The sequence below is a fragment of the Salmo salar genome, chromosome ssa19 (genome assembly GCF_905237065.1).
Source record: "Salmo salar chromosome ssa19, Ssal_v3.1, whole genome shotgun sequence".
In the NCBI taxonomy this organism is placed as follows: Eukaryota; Metazoa; Chordata; class Actinopteri; order Salmoniformes; family Salmonidae; genus Salmo; species Salmo salar.
This window is the reverse complement of record NC_059460.1, coordinates 36553910-36576503: the sequence shown is the minus strand read 5'-3', so window position 1 is coordinate 36576503 and position 22594 is coordinate 36553910. Positions and strand designations below refer to the sequence as shown.

The following is a 22594-nucleotide window of genomic DNA, read 5'->3' as shown; positions in this document are numbered from 1 at the left end:
GGGTTAGAGTTGGGGTTAAGGTTAGTTCTATCAGGGTTGGGGTTGGGGTTGGGGTTAGGGTTGGGGTTGGGGTTAAGGTTAGTTCCATCAGGGTTGGGGTTAGGGTTGGGGTTGGGGTTGAGGTTAGGGTTAGTTCTATCAGGGTTGGGGTTGGGGTTAGGGTTGGGGTTGGGGTTAGGGTTAGTTCTATCAGGGTTGGGGTTGGGGTTAGGGTTAGTTCTATCAGGGTTGGGGTTGGGGTTAGGGTTAGTTCTATCAGGGTTGGGGTTAGGGTTAGGGTCAGGGTTGGGGTTGGGGTTAGGGTTAGTTCTATCAGGTTTGGGGTTAGTTCTATCAGGGTTGGGGTTGGGGTTAGGGTTAGTTCTATCAGGGTTGGGGTTAGGGTTAGGGTCAGGGTTGGGGTTGGGGTTAGGGTTAGTTCTATCAGGTTTGGGGTTAGTTCTATCAGGGTTGGGGTTGGGGTTAGGGTTAGTTCTATCAGGGTTGGGGTTGGGGTTAGGTTTGGGGTTGGAGTTAGGGTTAGTTCTATCAGGGTTGGGGTTAGGGTTAGGGTTGGGGTTAGGGTTAGGGTTAGTTCTATCAGGGTTGGGGTTAGGGTTGGGGTTAAGGTTAGTTCTATCAGGGTTGGGGTTAGGGTTGGGGTTGGGGTTGAGGTTAGGGTTAGTTCTATCAGGGTTGGGGTTGGGGTTGGGGTTAGGGTTAGTTCTATCAGGGTTGGGGTTGGGGTTAGGGTTAGTTCTATCAGGGTTGGGGTTAGGGTTAGGGTTAGGGTCAGGGTTGGGGTTAGGGTTAGTTCTATCAGGGTTGGGGTTAGTTCTATCAGGGTTGGGGTTGGGGTTAGGGTTAGGGTTGGGGTTAGGGTTAGTTCTATCAGGGATGGGGTTGGGGTTAGGCTTGGGGTTGGGGTTGGGGTTAGGGTTAGTTCTATCAGGGTTGGGGTTAGGGTTGGGGTTAGGGTTGGGGTTAGGGTTAGTTCTATCAGGGTTGGGGTTGGGGTTAGGGTTGGGGTTAGGGTTAGGGTTAGGGTTAGGGTTGGGGTTAGGGTTGGGGTTAGTTCTATCAGGGTTGGGGTTGGGGTTAGTTCTATCAGTGTTGGGGTTAGGATTAGTTCTATCAGGGTTGGGGTTAGGGTTGGGGTTAGTCATATCAGGGTTGGGGTTAGGGTTGGGGTTAGTTCTATCAGGGTTGGGGTTAGGGGTAGTTCTATCAGGGTTGGGGTTAGGGTTAAGGTTGGGGTTAGTTCTATCAGGGTTGGGGTTGGGGTTAGGGTTAGTTCTATCAGGGTTGGGGTTAGGGTTTGGGTTAGGGCTAGGGTTGGGGTTAGGGTTAGGGTTAGTTCTATCAGGGTTGTGGTTGGGGTTAGGGTTGGGGTTAAGGTTAGTTCTATCAGGGTTGGGGTTAGGGTTAGTTCTATCAGGGTTGGGGTTGGGGTTAGTTCTATCAAGGTTGGGGTTGGGATTGGGGTTAGGGTTGGGGTTAGTTCTATCAGTGTTTGGGTTAGGGTTGGGGTTGGGGTTAGTTCTATCAGGGTTGGGGTTGGGGTTAGGGTTAGTTCTATCAGGGTTGGGGTTAGGGTTGGGGTTAGTTCTATCAGGGTTGGGGTTAGGGTTGGGGTTGGGGTTAGTTCTATCAGGGTTGGGGTTAGGGTTAGTTCTATCAGGGTTGGGGTTAGGGTTAGTTCTATCAGGGTTGGGGTTAGGGTTAGTTCTATCAGGGTTGGGGTTAGTGTTGGGGTTGGGGTTGGTGAAAATGTTGAAAGCATCTACATCTTAAATGAAGAGCTGGTTTCTGAGACCAACAGGGCTGAGACCAGCAGGACTGAGACCAACAGGACTGAGACCAGCAGGACTGAGACCAACAGGGCTGAGACCAACAGGACTGAGACCAGCAGGGCTGAGACCAACAGGACTGAGACCAGCAGGGCTGAGACCAGCAGGACTGAGACCAACAGGGCTGAGACCAACAGGGCTGAGACCAACAGGGATGAGACCAGCAGGGCTGAGACCAACAGGGATGAGACCAACAGGGCTGAGACCAACAGGGCTGAGACCAACAGGACTGAGACCAACAGGACTGAGACCAACAGGGCTGAGACCAACAAGACTGAGCCCAACAGGGATAAGCCATTTCAAGCTCATCCAACAGAAAATACTACCACACACATCCAAACATCTGGCTGAATGAAAAATGGTCACGTCTTGGGGTCAATGACGACTCTATATTCTCTATCTGTATCTTCCAGCACCCCAGTCAGCAGACCCCGAGCCACAAGACACAACTCACACTAGAGGTGGGTACCTCTTAAAGTTTCAAGTTTCTTTTGCCATTTTTAGTTGCACTAATCATAATGTTGTCCACCAGCCAGCTAGAATTGAGCCTGGTGACGAGGCTACACTAAACTGGGTTAGGGTTAGCTAGTATTGAGCCTGGGGACGAGGCTACACTAAAGTGGGTTAGGGTTAGGGTTAGCTAGTATTGAGCCTGGGGAGGAGACTAAGCCACACTGTAGACTGCTGCTTTGCCTTTCCATTGTGATAATATGTCATAACAGTCCCAGATATTGTCCTGATTGTTATGAAGTGTTATACACACAGTATATCCTGACAAGGGTGAGTGCTATGCTATGCTATGCTATGCCTTTGACCTTGCTAATGCTCAGCTTGTTTAACACCCTCTACACAGTGGAACCAGTGGACTCCTGGAAACCAGAAGTGAACCCTTTTGATTCAGGTGAGATAATGTAGCACCTCCTAGCTTAAAAAAACAGCATAGACCAGCATACATTTCAAGCTGGTCCGTGCTGGTCAGAAGCTGGTCAACTTTATCTGATCAGCATGGTATAACTGGTAATGTTGGCCGACCAGCATGGTCTAGCTGGTTCTGCTAGACTAGCCTTCGTTGTGTTTTCACTGGTAACCAGTAGTGATGTTACATTTAATACCGGAGTTCCGAGGCGGTGAAATCACTACGCAGGTAACTTCGAAGCAGTGTGCCAATGCGTCTATTACTTTATCAGAAGTACGTCATCAATGATGCCTAAAGCTTAGTTTGATCACATGCTTTTTCAAACCGTGTGTTGCAAAATGCAATATCCCACTGATTTCTCCATGGTTCCGATGCCTTCTTCAATTCCAAGCTGCTTTCAAACACCAACTTAGAAATATGGTTTGGATTTTGTACAAAAAAAAGTTTGACCTGACTAGTAGTTTACCTGGCTAGTAGTTTACCTGACTAGTAGTTTAGCCTGGCTAGTAGTTTACCTGACTGGTAGTTTTACCTGACTAGTAGTTTACCTGACTAGTAGTTTTACCTGACTAGTAGTTTACCTGACTAGTAGTTTTACCTGACTAGTAGTTTAGCAGGCAGAGTAGGGGATTATAGATCACGTAGTGATGTAAAGGTATGACCTCGAATCCTGTAGAAGGATTAACTATTTAGAAAATAGTTTTATGTAAAACCACACTTTCTACACTGTTGTTCAAATCATTTGTTTAATGTAGTATAGTTTAAGCTTCTATTTTAAGCATCCTAAATAATCATTTACGTCATTTAGCAGATGCTGATATCCAGTGGAACAACCACTTTACAATAGTACATCTATATCTTTTCTGGGGGGGAGGGTGGGGGGGGGGGTTAGAAGGATTACTTAATCCTATCCCAGGTATTCCTTAAAGAGGTGGGGTTTCAGGTGTCTCCGGAAGGTGGTGATTGACTCCGCTGTCCTGGCGTCGTGAGGGAGCTTGTTCCACCATTGGGGTGCCAGAGCAGTGAACAGTTTTGACTGGGCTGAGCGGGAATTGTGCTTCCGCAGAGGTAGGGAGGCGAGCAGGCCAGAGGTGGATGAACGCAGTGCCCTTCTTTGGGTGTAGGGACTGATCAGAGCCTGAAGGTACGGAGGTGCCGTTCCCCTCACAGCTCCGTAGGCAAGCACCATGGTCTTGTAGCAGATGCGAACTTCAACTGGAAGCCAGTGGAGTGTGCGGAGGAGCGGGGTGACGCGAGAGAACTTGGGAAGATTGAACACCAGACGGGCTGCGGCGTTCTGGATGAGTTGTAGGGGTTTGATGGCACAGGCAGGGAGCCCAGCCAACAGCGAGTTGCAGTAATCCAGACGGGAGATGACAAGTGCCTGGATTAGGACCTGCGCCGCTTCCTGTGTGAGGCAGGGTCGTACTCTGCGAATGTTGTAGAGCATGAACCTACAGGATCGGGTCACCGCCTTGATGTTAGCGGAGAACGACAAGGTGTTGTCCAGGGTCACGCCAAGGCTCTTAGCACTCTGGGAGTAGGACACAATGGAGTTGTCAACCGTGATGGCGAGATCATGGAACAGGCAGTCCTTCCCCGGGAGGAAGAGCAGCTCCGTCTTGCCGAGGTTCAGCTTGAGGTGGTGATCCGTCATCCACACTGATAATACTGCCAGACATACAGAGATGCGATTCGCCACCTGGTTATCAGAAGGGGGAAAGGAGAAGATTAATTGTGTGTCGTCTGCGTAGCAATGATAGGAGAGACCATGTTAGGATATGACAGAGCCAAGTCACTTGGTGTATAGCGAGAATAGGAGAGGGCCTAGAACTGAGCCCTGGGGGACACCAGTGGTGAGAGCACGTGGTGCGGAGACGGATTCTCGTCATGCCACCTGGTAGGAGCGACCTGTCAGGTAGGACGCAATCCAAGAGTGAGCCGCACCGGAGATGCCCAACTCGGAGAGGGTGGAGAGGAGGATCTGATGGTTCACAGTATCAAAGGCAGCAGATAGGTCTAGAAGGATGAGAGCAGAGGAGAGAGAGTTAGCTTTAGCAGTGTGGAGAGCCTCAGTGACACAGAGAAGAGCAGTCTCAGTTGAATGATCAGTCTTGAAACCTGACTGATTTGGATCAAGAAGGTCATTCTGAGAGAGATAGCAAGAGAGCTGGCCAAGGACGGCACGCTCAAGAGTTTTCGAGAGGAAAGAAAGAAGGGATACTGGTCTGTAGTTGTTGACATCGGAGGGATCGAGTGTAGGTTTTTTGAGAAGGGGTGCAACTCTCGCTCTCTTGAAGACGGAAGGGACGTAGCCAGCGGTCAAGGATGAGTTGATGAGCGAGGTGAGGTAAGGGAAAAGGTCTCCGGAAATGGTCTGGAGAAGAGAGGAGGGGATAGGGTCAAGCGGGCAGGTTGTTGGGCGGCCGGCCATCACAAGTCGCAAGATTTCATCTGGAGAGAGAGGGGAGAAAGAGGCCAAAGCATAGGGTAGGGCAATGTGAGCAGGACCAGCGGTGTCGTTTGACTTAACAAACGAGGATCGGATATCGTCAACCTTCTTTTCAAAATGGTTGACAAAGTCGTCCGCAGAGAGGGAGGAGGGGGGGAGGATTCAGGAGGGAGGAGAAGGTGGCAAAGAGCTTCCTAGGGTTAGAGGCAGATGCTTGGAATTTAGAGTGGTAGAAAGTGGCTTTAGCAGCAGAAACAGAGGAAGAAAATGTGGAGAGGAGGGAGTGAAAAGATGCCAGGTCCGCAGGGAGGCTAGTTTTCCTCCATTTCCGCTCGGCTGCCCGGAGCCCTGTTCTGTGAGCTCGCAATGAGTCGTCAAGCCACGGAGCAGGAGGGGAGGACCGAGCCGGCCGGGAGGATAGGGGACATAGAGAGTCAAAGGATGCAGAAAGGGAGGAGAGGAGGGTTGAAGAGGCAGAATCAGGAGATTGGTTGGAGGATTGAGCAGAGGGAAGAGATGATAGGATGGAAGAGGAGAGAGTAGCAGGAGAGAGAGAGCGAAGGTTGCGACGGCGCAATACCATCTGAGTAGGGGCAGAGTGAGTAGTGTTGGAGGAGAGCGAGAGGGAAAAGGATACAAGGTAGTGGTCGGAGACTTGGAGGGGAGTTGCAGTGAGATTGGTAGAAGAACAGCATCTTGTAAAGATGAGGTCAAGCGTATTGCCTGCCCTGTGAGTAGGGGGGGGCGGTGAGAGGGTGAGGCCAAAAGAGGAGAGGAGTGGAAAGAAGGAGGCAGAGAGAAATGAGTCAAAGGTAGACATCGTGAGGGGTGAGCCATCCTCAGGAAAGGAACTTATCAAGGTGTCAAGCTCATTGATGAACTCTCCAAGGGAACCTGGAGGGCGATAAATGATAAGGATGTTAAGCTTGAATGGGCTAGTGATTGTGACAGCATGGAATTCAAAGGAGGAGATAGACAGATGGGTCAGGAGAGAAAGAGAGAATGTCCACTTGGGAGAGATGAGGATTCCAGTCCCGCTGACCAGATGCTCTCGGGGTATGCGAGAACACGTGGTCAGACGAGGAGAGAGCAGTAGGAGTAGCAGTGTTTTCTGTGGTAATCCATGTTTCCGTCAGCGCCAAGAAGTCGAGGGACTGGAGGGTAGCATAGGCTGAGATGAACTCTGCCTTGTTGGCCGCAGACCGGCAGTTCCAGAGGCTGCCGGAGACCTGGAACTCCACGTGGGTCGTGCGCGCTGGGACCACCAGGTTAGAGTGGCAGCGGCCATGCGGTTTGAAGCATTTGTGTGGCCTGTGCAGAGAGGAGAGAACAGGGATAGACAGACACATAGTTGACAGGCTACAGGAGAGGCTACGCTAATGCAAAGGAGATTGGAAAGAAAATTAACTCAATAACTGGGGAAGCTAGAGAGCATTCGCTGAAACACTCAAATATAACTATTCCAACTTCCACTTAGAAATTATAATTGATGTAAACTACAGTGGTTCAATGTTTCCAGGAATAGGCTCAAACTTAGTTTATTCAGCTAGATAACTTGGTACAGTATTCTTCCATGAAACCCACCCAGTGCACCGTGTCTTATGACGCCGTAGCTAACTACTAATCTAATTCCATAGATAGTTTTTTTCTGTTTTTTTTTAAGTAAACTTGAAGGCAACAAGTGTCACCATGATGTAAGATGGCGAAGCTGGTATTCTGAATGATTATAGGCTACTAAAGCCAGCAACTTCCCGCTGCACCACAAAGTGCATCACAAAGCCTCAGTGTCACATCACTAGTGAGCAGCCATTCGTTGTGTTTTCGCTAGTGATGTTACGTTTGATACCAGAGCTCCAAGTCATACATCGATATTGCTAAGCTGTTTATTTCGAAGCAGTGTGCTTTTCTCAATTATTTTGTCCAGCAGGTGCCACTAGTGTAGAACGTGTTGATCAAAGCCTCAATTAGTGAACCTATATTCAACACAATATGCTCAATGCTTCATGAAGCTTTTTTTCCCCCATCACTAGTTTTCGCTGGTGACCAGCCTTCGTTGTGTTTTCGCTGGTGACCAGCCTTCATTGTGTTTTCGCTGGTGACCAGCCTTCGTTGTGTTTTCGCTGATGACCAGCCTTCATTGTGTTTTCGCTGGTGACCAGCCTTCGTTGTGTTTTCGCTGGTGACCAGCCTTCGTTGTGTTTCGGACACTGGTGACCAGCATAAGCTAGAGCAAAACCAGCATCAAGTCACATTATGCTGGTTTGTAAAGTGACATTTAACTCCAATTAGGATCCAGCCTGGGTAGATTCCCTCAATCTACATTCAGAATGACTGCCAGGGTTAAAAGATGAATAAATGAGCCTACCTAAACCATCTAAACTGAAACATCTCAGCACCATGTGCAATAAATCCAACTAACAGATTGGATTATTTTAACAAAATGTATGTTATTTATCTTTGTTTAGCTTTAATCAATCAATGTACATTGATGTAGTTCTGTCCTTGAGCTGTTCTTGTCTATTAACGTTCTGTATTATGTCATGTTTCATGTTTTGTGTGGACTCCAGGAAGAGTAGCTGCTGCTTTTGCAACAGCTAATGGGGATCCTAATAAAATACCAAATGCAAAAACACAGACATTGAAACAAACAATTTAAAAAATCTTACTGCAATAGAGCATGCTGGGAAATATGATAATGATGGGTGTGGTTTTGCAGACCAGCAAAATTCTGATTACTTTGGAGTCAACCTCACTTGGGATTTGAGCTCACAACCTCTCAGTTACCAGTGGCATGAATTTCCTGCTATGCCACTGGATCTTTGGGGTATAATACAGATTGTTAAAACATTAGAACCAATAGACATTCTGTCATTTGTTCCTGTCATTAGAAACCTCTCACAAGGAATCCTTGTGGGTTCTTAATTTTGTCCATTTGTGTTCTACATAGAACCCTGTCATGAACCCTCTGGTTACAGAGTTCTGTCATTTGTCCAGATGGGAGAACCTTTTTGGGAGCCACGTCGAACCCTTTGATTTGTCCCTGTAGGATAACCCCTTTGAGTTCCATTTAGAACCCTCTCATGAAGAAACCTCTGGTTCCAGGTAGAACTAAAGCTATATCCGTACCCATTGGATGCAGTGATCACAATATAGTGGCTATATGCAGGAAAGCCAAAGTTCCAACAGCTGGGCCTAAAATAGTATATAAGAGATCATACAAAAGATTTTGCTGTGACTCTTATGTGGATGATGTTAAAAATATTTGTTGGTCTGATGTGATTAATGAGGAGCATCCAGACGCTGCACTTGATGGATTTATGAAATTGCTTCTTCCAATTACTGATAAACATGCACCTGTTAAGAAACTTACCGTTAGAACTGTTAAGGCTTCATAGATTGATGAGGAATTGAAAAACTGTATGGTTGAAAGAGATGGGTCAAAAAGAGTGGCTAATAAATCTGGCTGCACGTCTGACTGGCTGACTTACTGCAAATTGAGAAATGATGTGACTAAACTCAACAAAAAGAAGAAGAAACTGTATTATGAAGCCAAGATCAATGACATAAAGAATGATGGAGAAAAAAATGTAGTACTTTTAATGAAATTATGGGCAGAAAGACAAATTCAACACCATCTTTCATCGAATCTGATGGCAGAAAGCATGGTAAGTTTGAATTTTGTAAAGTTAGTGAGGGAGAGGTGGAAACATTATTGTTATTGATGACAAACAATGACAAACCTCCTGGCATTGACAACTTAGATGGAAAGCTACTGAGGATGGTAGCTGACTCTATAGCCACTCCTATCTGTCATATCTTTAATCTGAGCCTGGAAGGAAGTCTTTGTCTTCAGGCCTGGAGGGAAGTCAAAGTCATTCCGCTACCCAAGAGTGGTAAAGAGGCCTTGACTGGTTCTAACAGCAGACATATCAGCTTGTTGCCAGCTCTTAGCAAACTGTTGGAAAAAATGGTGTTTGACAAAATACAATGCTATTTCTCTGTAAACAAATGAACGACAGACTTTCAGCATGCTTATAGAGAAGGGCACTCAACATGTACTGCACTGACACAAATAACTGATCATTGGTTGAATGAAATTGATCATAAGAAGATTGTGGGAGCTGTATTGTTAGATTTCAGTGCAGCCTTCAATATTAAATGACTGTTGTTGAAAAAACGTATGTGCTATGGCTTTTCAACCTCTGCCATATTGTGGATTCAGAGCTATCTATCTATTAGAACTCAAAGCGTTTTATTTAATGGAAGTGTGACATGTTAAAAAAAACTCATAGCCTGTTATACATTAAAAAGTATTAGTAAGTTCATGTGGTGTACCGCAGGGCAGCTCTCTAGGCCCTCTACTCTTTTCACCAATGACCTGCCACTGGCATTAAACAAAGTGTGTCCATGTATGCTGATGATTCAACCATATACGCATCACCAACCACAGCTAATGGAGTCACTGAAACTCGTAACAAAGAGTTGCAGTCTGTTTTAGAATGGATGGCCAGAAATAAACTGGTCTGTTTAACTTGGGTCAAATGTTTCAGGTAGCCTTCCACAAGCATTCCACAATAGTTTGGGTGAATTTTGGCCCATTCCTCCTGACAAAGCTGGTGTAACTGAATCAGGTTTGTAGGCCTCCTTGATTGCACACATTTTTCAATTCTGCCCACAAATTGTCTATAGGATTGAGGTCAGGGCTTTGTGATGTCCACTCCAATACCTTGACTTTGGCGTCCTTAAGCCATTTTGCCACAACTTTGGAAGTATGCTTGGGGTCATTGTCCATTTGGAAGACCCATTTGTGACCAAGCTTTAACTTCCTGACTGAAGTCTTGAGATGTTGCTTCAATATATCCACATAATTTTCCTTCCCTCATGATGTCATCTATTTTGTGAAGTGCACCACTCCCTCCTACAGCAAAGCACCCCCACAACATGATGCTGTCACCCCCCTGCTTCACGGTTGGGATGGTGTTCTTCAGCTTGCAAGCATCCCCCTTTTTCCTCCAAACATAACAATGGTCATTATGGCCAAACAGTTCTATTTTTGTTTCATCAGACCAGAGGACATTTCTCCAAAAAGTACGATCTTTGTCCCCATGTGCAGTTGCAAACCGTAGTCTGGCTTTTATATGGCGGTTTTGGAGCAGTGGCTTCTTCCTTGCTGAGTGGCCTTTCAGGTTATGTCGATATAGGACTCGTTTTACTGTGGATATAGATACTTTTGTACCTGTATTCCTCCAGCATCTTCACAAGGTCCTTTGCTGTTGTTCTGGGATTGATTTGCACTTTTTGCACCAAAGTACGTTCATCTCTAGGAGACAGAACGTGTCTCCTTCCTGAGCGGTATGACGCCTGCGTGGTCCCATGGTGTTTATACTTGCGTACTATTGTTTGTATAGATGAACGTGGTACCTTCAGGCATTTGGAAATTGCGCCCAAGGATCAACCAGACTTGTGGAGGTCGACAATTCTTTTTTCTGAGGTCTTGGCTGATTTCTTTTGATTTTCCCATGATGTCAAGCAAAGAGGCACTGAGTTTGAAGGTAGGCCTTGAAATACATCCACAGGTACACCTCCAATTGACTCAAATTATGTAAATTAGCCTATCAGAAGCTTCTAAAGCCATGACATAATTTTCTGGAATTTTCCTTGCTGTTTAAAGGCACTGTCAACTTAGTGTATGTAAACTTCTGACTCACTGGAATTGTGATACAGTGAATTATAAGTGAAATAATCTGTCTGTAAACAATTGTTGGAAAAATGACTTGTGTCATGCACAAAGTAGATGTCCTAACTGACTTGCCAAAACTATAGTTTGTTAACAAGAAATGTGTGCAGTGGTTGAAAAACGAGTTTTAATGATTCCAACCTAAGTGTATGTAAACTTCTGACTTCAACGGTAGATTCGATGGTTGTAAAGATGGGGAGAGGTCTAGCCGTAATTAAGAGATGCTCTGCTTTTTTGACACCACACTCCAAAAAGCAAGTTCTGCAGCCTCTAGTTTTGTCTAATCTTGATTATTGTCCAGTCGTGTGGTCCAGTGCTGCAAGGAAATACCTAGTTAAGCTGCGGCTGGCCCAGAACAGAGCGGCACGTCTTGCTCTTCACTGTAATCAGAGGGCTGATATAAATACTATGTATGCCAGTCTCTCCTGCATAAGAGTTGAAGAGATACTGACTGCATCACTTCTTCTTTTTATAAGAAACATTAATGTGTTGAAAATCACAAATTGTTTGCATAGTCAACTTACACACAGCTCTGACACACACACACTTACCCCACCAGACATGCCACCAGGGGTCTTTTCACAGTCCCCAAATCCAGAACAAATTCAAGGATGTATACAGTATTATATAGAGCCGTTATTGCGTGGAACTTCCATCTCATATTGCTAAAATAAACACCAAACCTGGTTTAAAAAAACAGATAAAGCAACACCTCATGACACAACCCTATTTGACCTAGAGAGTTTGTGTGTATGTATTGATATGTACTGTAGGCTACGTGTGCCTTTAAAATATACAGTTTATATGTGTAGTTCTGTCGTTGAGCTGCTCTTGTCTATTAATGTTCTGTATTACATCATGTTTCATGTTTTGTGTGGACCCCAGGAAGAATAGCTGCTGCTAAAATACCCCCCCCCAAAAAAAAAAAATACCCACCATCTTTTCCACCCAACCTGAAACCACCCATGGATCAGCCAAAAGGCTTGATTCCACCCTCTTCAAAAAATCTCACTCTGGACCAAACATATATTTTTCATAACCATGTCCATCAAGGCTCGGACTTCCAACTCCTCACAGCACCTTCTACCCCTTCCATTTCACCTCCAGAACTCTAGCTCTGTTCCAAACTTGACAATAATCTTCCTCTCGCTAGTTATTGCTAGCTCCAACAGATTCAAACTGATAAAGTAGTCCGTTGCATCCAACAACTCAGGCCTGGAAAACGATACCCACTAACCATTTAAAAAGACAGAAACAGATATGGCTCACTGGGACCAGAACTTTAGGTCTCAAATACATAATGGATCCATCCTTAGATGTTATCTTGTAATGTCTCAGTTGGTAAAAGCATGATGACATTATGTCCGTCATCTTCTCTTCTGTCCGTCATCTTCTCTTCTGTCCGTCATCTTCTCTTCTGTCTGTTATCTTCTGTCTTCAGGTTTCAGTGTGAGAGAGCAGGACTCACTACCCCGTGCTGACCCAGAGCCTGTTACTCAGGGAGACCCAAGTATGTTCACACACACACGTACACAGGTTCACCGTAGGACTGGGACTAGGCTGGACAGCTGTTTATTATGTGTTATAACATATAACCCCGATGATATCACATTGATTGATTGATTGATTGATTGTAAGGTAGACATAGCGTGGTTAATGGACGGTAGTTCAAGTATTGGGATATCATATTGATTGATTGATTGATTGATTGATTGATTGATTGATTGATTGATTGGCAGACTGTAAAGTAGACATAGCATGGCTGATGGACGGTAGCTGGAGTATTGGGAAGCGTCGCTTTAAGATCCAGAAGGACTTCCTGGCTGAGGTGGCACAGGTCATCAACGTGGGTGTGGCCGGACCCATGATGGGTGTCATCCAATACGGGTAAGAAACCCCTAAATATATATATGATGAGTACTTATATGAGTACTTAGTCATTTAGCAGACGCTCTTATCCAGAGCGACTTACAGTAGTGAATGCATACATTTCAATTCATTTCATACATTTTTTTTCCCTTACTTGATCCAATATGGGTAAGAAACCCCTAAATATATATATGATCCAATACGGGTAAGTAACCCCTAAATATATATGATCCAATACGGGTAAGAAACCCCTATTTATTATATGATTCAATAAGGGTAAGAAACCCCTAAATATATATGATCCAGTACGGGTAAGAAACCCCTAAATATATATGATCCAGTACGGGTAAGAAACCCCTAAATATATATGATCCAAGACGGGTAAGTAACCCCTAAATATATATGATCCAAGACGGGTAAGTAACCCCTAAATATATATATGATCCAATACGGGTAAGTAACCCCTAAATATATATGATCCAATACGGGTAAGAAACCCCTAAATATATATGATCCAAGACGGGTAAGTAACCCCTAAATATATATATGATCCAATACGGGTAAGTAACCCCTAAATATATATATGATCCAATACAGGTAAGAAACCCCACTGAAAACCTGTGTCTTGAATTTAAGAGGACAAGATTCTGTATGGAGGAACGAGGAGAAAGAGGAGAGGGCAGAAAGAGGAGAGAACAGAAAGAGGAGAGAACAGGGCAGAAAGAGGAGAGGAGAGAACAGAAAGAGGAGAGGAGAGAACAGAAAGAGGAGAGGAGAGAACAGAAAGAGGAGAGGAGAGAAAGAGGAGAGGAGAGAAAGAGGAGAACAGAGAAAGAGGAGAGGGCAGAAAGAGGAGAGAGCAGAAAGAGGAGAGGGCAGAAAGAGGAGAGGAGAGAAAGAGGAGAACAGAGAAAGAGGAGAGGGCAGAAAGAGGAGAGAGCAGAAAGAGGAGAGAACAGAAAGAGGAGAGAACAGAAAAAGGAGAGGAGAGAAAGAGAAAGAGGAGAGGGCAGAAAGAGGAGAGGGCAGAAAGAGGAGAGAACAGGGCAGAAAGAGGAGAGGAGAGAAAGAGGGGAGAACAGAAAGAGGAGAGAACAGAAAAAGGAGAGGAGAGAAAGAGGAGAGGGCAGAAAGAGGAGAGGGCAGAAAGAGGAGAGAACAGAAAGAGGAGAGGGCAGAAAGAGGAGAGAACAGAAAGAGGAGAGGAGAGAAAGAGGAGAGGGCAGAAAGAGGAGAGGGCAGAAAGAGGAGAGAACAGAAAGAGGAGAGGGCAGAAAGAGGAGAGGAGAGGGCAGAAAGAGGAGAGAACAGGGCAGAAAGAAGAGAGGGCAGAAAGAGGAGAGGAGAGGGCAGAAAGAGGAGAGAACAGAAAAAGGAGAGAACAGAAAGAGGAGAGAACAGAAAGAGGAGAGGAGAGAAAGAGGAGAGGGCAGAAAGAGGAGAGGGCAGAAAGAGGAGAGAACAGAAAGAGGAGAGGGCAGAAAGAGGAGAGGAGAGGGCAGAAAGAGGAGAGAACAGGGCAGAAAGAAGAGAGGGCAGAAAGAGGAGAGGAGAGGGCAGAAAGAGGAGAGAACAGGGCAGAAAGAGGAGAGGAGAGAAAGAGGGGAGAACAGAAAGAGGAGAGAACAGAAAAAGGAGAGGAGAGAAAGAGGAGAGGGCAGAAAGAGGAGAGGGCAGAAAGAGGAGAGAACAGAAAGAGGAGAGGGCAGAAAGAGGAGAGGAGAGGGCAGAAAGAGGAGAGAACAGGGCAGAAAGAAGAGAGGGCAGAAAGAGGAGAGGAGAGGGCAGAAAGAGGAGAGAACAGGGCAGAAAGAAGAGAGGAGAGAACAGAAAGAGGAGAGGGCAGAAAGAGGAGAGAAAGAGGAGAGAACCTAAGAGAAGGCCATACCCACTGGGCACACTGATTGAATCAACGTTTCCACATTGAACCAACGTGGAATAGACATTGAATTGACATCTGTGCCCGGTGGGTAGCCACAGGTTCAGTGAGGTTAGATTACCCCATAGACTTAGTCAGGTCCATAATTATTGACACCCTTGATAATAATTATTATTGTGCGCCACCCTACGGGACTACCATTCACGGCCGGATGTATGCATTTTTTTGTGTGGAAAATTATATTTTATAATAATACAATTGCTCAGCGAAATAGATTTTGTTCAACAAGTAATATTTTTTTCCCTTTCTCTAAATTATAAGGGTCAAAATTATTGGCACCCCTGTTTTCAATACTTTTCAATAACTCACATTACAAGGATAATGGCACTGAGCCTTTTTCTAAAATGTTTTATGAGATTGGAGAACACATTGGGAGGGATGTTGTTCCCAGGGGGTATGGCATTCTCTTAGGTTCTCTCTGACTGGAACAAACTGCAAAAATCACTGAAGCTAGAGACTCATATCTCCCTCACTAGCTTTAAGCACCAGCTGTCAGAGCAGCTCACAGATCACTGCACCTGTCCATAGCTCATCTGTAAATAGCCCATCCTACTACTTCATCCCCATTTTTTTAGGTTCTCTCCTCTTTCTGCCCTGTTCTCTCCTCTTTCTGCCCTGTTCTCTCCTCTTTCTGCCCTCTCCTCTTTCTGCCTCAATCTGTTTCTTCTCTTCTCGTCCTTTCTCTCTTTCTCGTTCCTTCTCTCTTTCTCGTTCCTTCCTTTCTCAAATGCATGTTGTTGTTATTGTTATTGTTATTATCGCTACAGAGATGATCCAGTTACAGAGTTCAGTCTGAAGGCCTATACGAACTCCAGAGAGCTGAAACCTGCCGTAGACAAGATCACACAGAAGGGAGGAATGTCCAACGTGGGTGAGTTAGTGAATAAATCAATGAAATAAATACGTAAAAACCTGTATTGTACCAAAATCATAAACAAAAATATATAAAATAGTACACACGGACATAACAATCAATGACAGAAAAACATACAGGTATAAGATATTTAGTTAAGAGCAGAGCCAGCCTTTACAGTGACCTAGCCCAGGGAATCCCCTTCCAACATTGGGGAATATCCCGCGCACCTTGTGCATTCTACTACCTACAACTTTCAAGAGGAAGTTTAAAGCTGGACTGAGTTCCTTAAAAAAGGAAAAAAAGAATGAAAAAATAATAATTGGGAACCACTGACCAAGTCTACACTCTTAGGGAAATAAAAGGTGCTTCCTTCCAGTTCTCTGCTGCCAATGACTGGAACAAACTGCAAAAATCACTGAAGCTAGAGACTCATATCTCCCTCACTAGCTTTAAGCACCAGCTGTCAGAGCAGCTCACAGATCACTGCACCTGTCCATAGCTCATCTGTAAATAGCCCATCCTACTACTTCATCCCCATATTGTTATTTATTTAATTTATTTTGCTGCTTTGCACCCCAGTGTCTCTACTTGCACACATCTTTTGCACATCTATCATTCCAGTGTTTAATTGCTATATTGTAATGATCTCACCACTGTGGCCTATTTATTGCCTTACCTCCCTTATCCTACCTTATTTGCACACACTGTATATAGACTTTATCTACTGTATTATTGACTGAATGTTTGTTTATTCCATGTGTAACTCTGTGTTGTTGTTTGTGTCACACTGCTTTGCTTTATCTTGGCCAGGTCGCAATTGTAAATGAGAACTTGTTCTAAACTAACCTACCTGGTTAAAATAAAGGTGAAATAAATCAAATAAATATCTAAAACCTTAAAGGGTTCTTCGACTGTCCCCATAGGAGAACCCTTTGAGGGGTTCTACATGGAACCCAAAAGGGTTCTACCTGGAACAAAAAAAGGGTTCTACCTGGAACCAAAAACTGTTATCCTATGGGGACAGCCGAAGAACCCTTTTGGAACACTGTTTTCTAGGAGTGTACAGCAAGGCCAGAAGGCACCATGGCCACAAGACCGCACACTTAAGTGCAAAAGTGAAAAGGGACACAATTATCGCTTGTTTCACAAAATCTTTACCATATTTCCACATGCCCGAGAGACTGTAATTAAATCTAAATCCGACCCTAGACACTGTGAGTTAAATAACAGTGTTTAACTCTTGGCCTCCTGACCAAAGGCATTTGGTTCTACCAGCCCTGACTGGCTAGGGGTCAGACTACTGTCAGGAAGTGATGGTTTCCTTTAATTTGATGCCTCATGTGGTCTTTGTGACTCTGCTAAACATTGCAGTTGGATACAAATAGGGTTGTGTGTGTTTACCGAATATAACCTCCCCTCTAATCATTGTGCCAGTTAGCCAATTGTATTTGTCTCCGTTCTCATCAGCAACCTATATCTTCACAATATACCTCACAGATGTTTCTACTCTTCGGTAGTTATGTATCCTTTACTTAACCAGAGAAGTCACATTAAGATGGCCATGTTTTTCACGTGAAACCCCTGGCCAAGAGAGTACAGACCATCAACAATGAGATGCCAGATGATCAACCCGATCTGCTTTCTAAATAGATACTGTAATATCGCATCTTCTCGGTCAACTTACCTGGTTAAATAAGGGTTAAATAAAGAAATAGGCTACTGAAAACTGAGGTGTACCTACCACTTCTTAGATTAGAACACTTAGTGGAAGGCAGTTTAGAACAAAACATTCCATTTTAACGGGCTCCCGTTGTGTGCATGTGTTTACAGAAACGTATTATGTGTTTTATATCTCTGTCTGTATTAAACACCTCTCTGCTGCCCCCTGCTGTACTCTTAGGGAAGGCTCTCTCCTGTATTAAACTACTTCAGCTGTCTGAATGTCTCGGTCTGTCATAACCACCTCTCTGCTGCCCCCTGCTGTACTCCTAGGGAAGGCCCTCTCCTGTAATAACAAACTACGCTATATATACACATAAGTATGTGGCCACCCCTTCAAATTAGTGGATTCGGTAATTTCAGCCACACCCGTTGCTGACAGGTGTATAAAATCGACCACACAGCCAGCCATGCAATCTCCATAAACAAACATTGACAGTAGAATGGCCTTACTGAAGAGCTCAGTGACTTTCAACGTGGCACCGTCATAGGATGCCAACTTTCCAACATGTCAGTTCGTCACATTTCTGCCCTGCTAGAGCTTCCCCGGTCAACTGTAAGTGCTGTTATTGTGGAAATGTCTAGGAGCAACAACGGCTCAGCTGCAAAGTGGTAGGCCACACAAGCTCACAGAACGGGACCGCCGAGCGCTGAAGCACGTAAAAATCATCTGTCCTCGGTTGTAACCCTCACTACAGAGTTCCAAACTGCCTCTGGAAGCAACGTCAGCACAAGAACTGTTCGTCTGGAGCTTCATGAAATGAGTTTCCATGGCCGAGCAGCCGCACACGATCCTAAAATCACCATGCGCAATGCCAAGCGTCGGCTGGAGTGGTGTAAAGCTCGCTGACATTGGACTCTAGAGCAGTGGAAATGCGTTCACTGGAGTGATAAATCACACTTCACCATCTGGCAGTCCGACGGACGAATCTGGGTTTGGCGGATGGCAGGAGAATGCTACCTGCCCCAATGCATAGTGCCAACTGTAACGTTTGGTGGAGGAGGAATAATGGTCTGGGGCTGTTTTTCATGGTTCTGGCCCCTGAGTTCCAGTGAAGGGAAATCTTATCGCTACAGCATACAATGACATTCTAGACAATTCAGGGCTTCCAACTTTGTGGCAACAGTTTGGGGAAGGCCCTTTCCTGTTTCAGCATGACAATGCTCCCGTACACAAAGCGAGCTCCAAACAGAAATGGTTTGTTGAGATCCGTGTGGAAGAACTTGACTGGCCTGCACAGAGCTCTGACCTCAATCCCATCAAACACCTTTGGGAGTGAATTGAAACGCTGACTGCGAGCCAGGCCTAATCACTCAACATCAGTGCCTGACCTCACTAATGCTCTTGTGGCAGAATAGAAGCAAGTCCCAGCAGCATGTTCCAACATCTAGTGGAAAGCTTTCCCAGAATAGTGGAGGCTGTTATAGCAGCAAAGGGAGCATCAACTCCATATTACTGATTTTGGAATGAGATGTTTGACGAGCAGGTGTCCACATACTTTTGATCATTGTAGTGTATTTCAGCTGTCTGTCTGCCTGCTTCTCTGCTGCCCCCTGGTGTTCTCCTAGAGAAGGCCCTCTGCTATAAAAACAAACATTACTTCAGCTGTCTGTCTGCCCGCTTCTCTGCTTCCCCCTGGTGTTCTCCTAGGGAAGGCCCTCTGCTATAAAAACAAACATTTCTTCAGCTGTCTGTCTGCCCGCTTCTCTGCTTCCCCCTGGTGTTCTCCTAGGGAAGGCCCTCTGCTATAAAAACAAACATTACTTCAGCTGTCTGTCTGCCTGCTTCTCTGCTGCCCCCTGGTGTTCTCCTAGGGAAGGCCCTCTGCTATAAAAACAAACATTACTTCAGCTGTCTGTCTGCCCGCTTCTCTGCTTCCCCCTGGTGTTCTCCTAGGGAAGGCCCTCTGCTATAAAAACAAACATTACTTCAGCTGTCTGTCTGCCTGCTTCTCTGCTGCCCCCTGGTGTTCTCCTAGGGAAGGCCCTCTGCTATATCAACAAACATTACTTCAGCTGTTTGTCTGTTAAGTGCTCTGCTGCCCCCTGGTGTTCTCCTAGGGAAGGCCCTCTCCTATATCAACAAACATTACTTCAGCGACGCTAACGGTAACCGGGGCGGAGCGCCCAACGTGGCTGTGGTTCTGGTAGATGGCTGGCCCACCGACAAGGTAGAGGAGGCATCACGCCAGGCCAGAGAGTCTGGCATCAACATCTTCTTTGTGACCATCGAGGGACCCGATGAGTACGAGAAGCAGAATGTGGTAGAGCCGAACTTTGTGGACAAGGTATATAGAGACGATGGTCACTGGGTCACCCCTAGCTATGTTAACACATACAACTGCTTCCAATTCACCCCTTGGCTATGCAACGCGTACATGCGCTTCCAATTCCCTCACAATTTGAGCCCTGTCCCTTCATGAAACCCTGCCCAACCACCTCATCTTCTCTCATCTCTCAACAGGCGGTGTGTCGAACCAACGGTTTCTACTCCCTACCCGTGTCGAGCTGGTTCGCCCTGCGGAAGGCAGTCCAACCCCTTGTCAAGCGAGTGTGTGACACCGACCGTCTCGTCTGCAGCAAGACCTGCCTTAACGCTAATGACATCGCCTTCGTCATCGACGGATCCAGCTCTGTGGGCACCGGGAACTTCCGGACCGTCTTGCAGTTCGTTGCTAACATCACACGGGAGTTTGAGATATCGGACACGGACACACGAGTCGGCGCAGTCCAGTATACGTACGAACAACGGCTGGAGTTTGCCTTCGGGCAACACAACAACAAGGCTGATCTGCTTAATGCCATAAAGAGGATTAATTACTGGAGTGGCGGGACCAGTACTGGAGCGGCTATCACCTACGCAGCAGAGCAGCTGTTCAGCAAGTCCAAACCCAACAAACGCAAGATCATGATCGTTATCACTGACGGGAGGAGCTACGATGATGTCAGAGCTCCAGCGTTGGCCGTCCATCGCCAAGGTGAGGGGTCAGAGGTTAGAGGTTGATTGGTGTGGTCAGAAAATCTGGCCAATGGGGGGGAACGCTCCTCTTTAAGAAAAAGCACCTCTATATGAAGGCATTAAGGTAAAGGTAATTTAGCATCACAATGGTGGATAATTTTGGGACTGCTCTTTTATTATTTCTTCATATGGGAAACTAAATGAAAGCTAAGTTGGTGTGAAACCAAATTGAAATGAAAGCTAAGTTGGTGTGAAACCAAATTGAAACGTAATGAAAGCTAAGTTGGTGTGAAACCAAATTGAAATGTAATGAAAGCTAAGTTGGAGTGGAACCAAATTGAAATGTAATGAAAGCTAAGTTGGTGTGAAACCAAATTGAAATGTAATGAAAGCTAAGTTGGTGTGAAACCAAGATGAAATGTAATGAAAGCTAAGTTGGTGTGAAACCAAGATGAAACGTAATGAAAGCTATGTTGGTGTGAAACCAAATTGAAATGTAATGAAAGCTACGTTGGTGTGAAACCAAATTGAAATGTAATGAAAGCTAAGTTGGAGTGGAACCAAATTGAAATGTATTGAAAGCTAAGTTGGTGTGAAACCAAATTGAAATGTATTGAAAGCTAAGTTGGTGTGAAACCAAGATGAAATGTAATGAAAGCTAAGTTGGTGTGAAACCAAGATGAAATGTAATGAAAGCTATGTTGGTGTGAAACCAAATTGAAATGTAATGATACCTACGTTGGTGTGAAACCAAATTGAAATACAATGAAAGCTAAGTTGGTGTGAAACCAAATTGAAATGCAATGAAAGCTAAGTTGGTGTGAAACCAAATTGAAATGTAATGAAAGCTAAGTTGGTGTGAAACCAAATTGAAATGCAATGAAAGCTAAGTTGGTGTGAAACCAAATTGAAATGTAATGAAAGCTAAGTTGGTGTGAAACCAAATTGAAATGTAATGAAAGCTAAGTTGGTGTGAAACCAAATTGAAATGTAATGAAAGCTAAGTTGGAGTGGAACCAAATTGAAATGTAATGAAATCTAAGTTGGTGTGAAACCAAATTGAAATGTAATGAAAGCTAAGTTGGTGTGAAACCAAGATGAAATGTAATGAAAGCTAAGTTGGTGTGAAACCAAGATGAAACGTAATGAAAGCTATGTTGGTGTGAAACCAAATTGAAATGTAATGAAAGCTACGTTGGTGTGAAACCAAATTGAAATGTAATGAAAGCTAAGTTGGAGTGGAACCAAATTGAAATGTAATGAAAGCTAAGTTGGTGTGAAACCAAAGTGAAATGTAATGAAAGCTAAGTTGGTGTGAAACCAAGATGAAATGTAATGAAAGCTAAGTTGGTGTGAAACCAAGATGAAATGTAATGAAAGCTATGTTGGTGTGAAACCAAATTGAAATGTAATGATAGCTACGTTGGTGTGAAACCAAATTGAAATACAATGAAAGCTAAGTTGGTGTGAAACCAAATTGAAATGCAATGAAAGCTAATTTGGTGTGAAACCAAATTGAAATGTAATGAAAGCTAATTTGGTGTGAAACCAAATTGAAATGTAATGAAAGCTAAGTTGGTGTGAAACCAAATTGAAATGTAATGAAAGCTAAGTTGGTGTGAAACCAAATTGAAATGTAATGAAAGCTAAGTTGGTGTGAAACCAAATTGAAATGTAATGAAAGCTAAGTTGGTGTGAAACCAAATTGAAATGTAATGAAAGCTACATTGGTGTGAAACCAAGTTGAAATGTAATTTCCCTGTGGCTCAGTTGGTAGAGCATGGTGTTTGCAACGCCAGTATGGTGTGGGCAACGCCAGGGTTGTGGGTTCGATTCCCATGGGGGGCCAGTACAAAATGTTTTTATTTAAAAATGCGTGAAATGAAATGTATGCATTCACTACTGTAAGTTGCTCTCGATAAGAGTGTCTGCTATATGACTATTCTGTAAATGTAATGAAAACTATACTGAACAAATGCAACATGAAACAATTCCAAAGAGTTACAACTCATATAAGGAAATCACTCAATTGAAATACATTCATTAGGCCCTAATCTATGGATTTCACATGACTGGGAATACAGTTATACATCTGTTGGTCACAGATACACTATATACAAAAAGGTATGTGGACACCCCATCAAATTAGTGGATTTGGCTATTTCAGCCACACCTGTTGCTGACAGGTGCATTAAATTGAGCACACAGCTGTGCAATCTCCATAGACAAACATTGGCAGTAGAATGGCCTTACTGAAGAGCTTAGTGACTTTCAATGTAGCACTGTCATAGGATGCCACCTTTCCAACAAGTCAGTTT

General features: G+C 44.6%; 1 protein-coding gene across 5 annotated transcripts in view; it reads left to right on the top strand.

Annotated features, from left to right (window-relative positions):
* Positions 1-22594, top strand: part of vit (vitrin) — a 177536-nt gene that overhangs the window by 149777 nt on the left and 5165 nt on the right. For all 5 annotated transcript variants that reach the window (XM_045702271.1, XM_045702270.1, XM_045702268.1 and 2 more), the window contains 7 exons: positions 2243-2290; positions 2683-2730; positions 12376-12444; positions 12674-12821; positions 15510-15613; positions 19379-19605; positions 19782-20295. In XM_045702271.1, the coding sequence (XP_045558227.1) occupies positions 2243-2290; positions 2683-2730; positions 12376-12444; positions 12674-12821; positions 15510-15613; positions 19379-19605; positions 19782-20295 (1158 nt within the window). The remainder of the gene's footprint in view (positions 1-2242; positions 2291-2682; positions 2731-12375; positions 12445-12673; positions 12822-15509; positions 15614-19378; positions 19606-19781; positions 20296-22594) is intronic.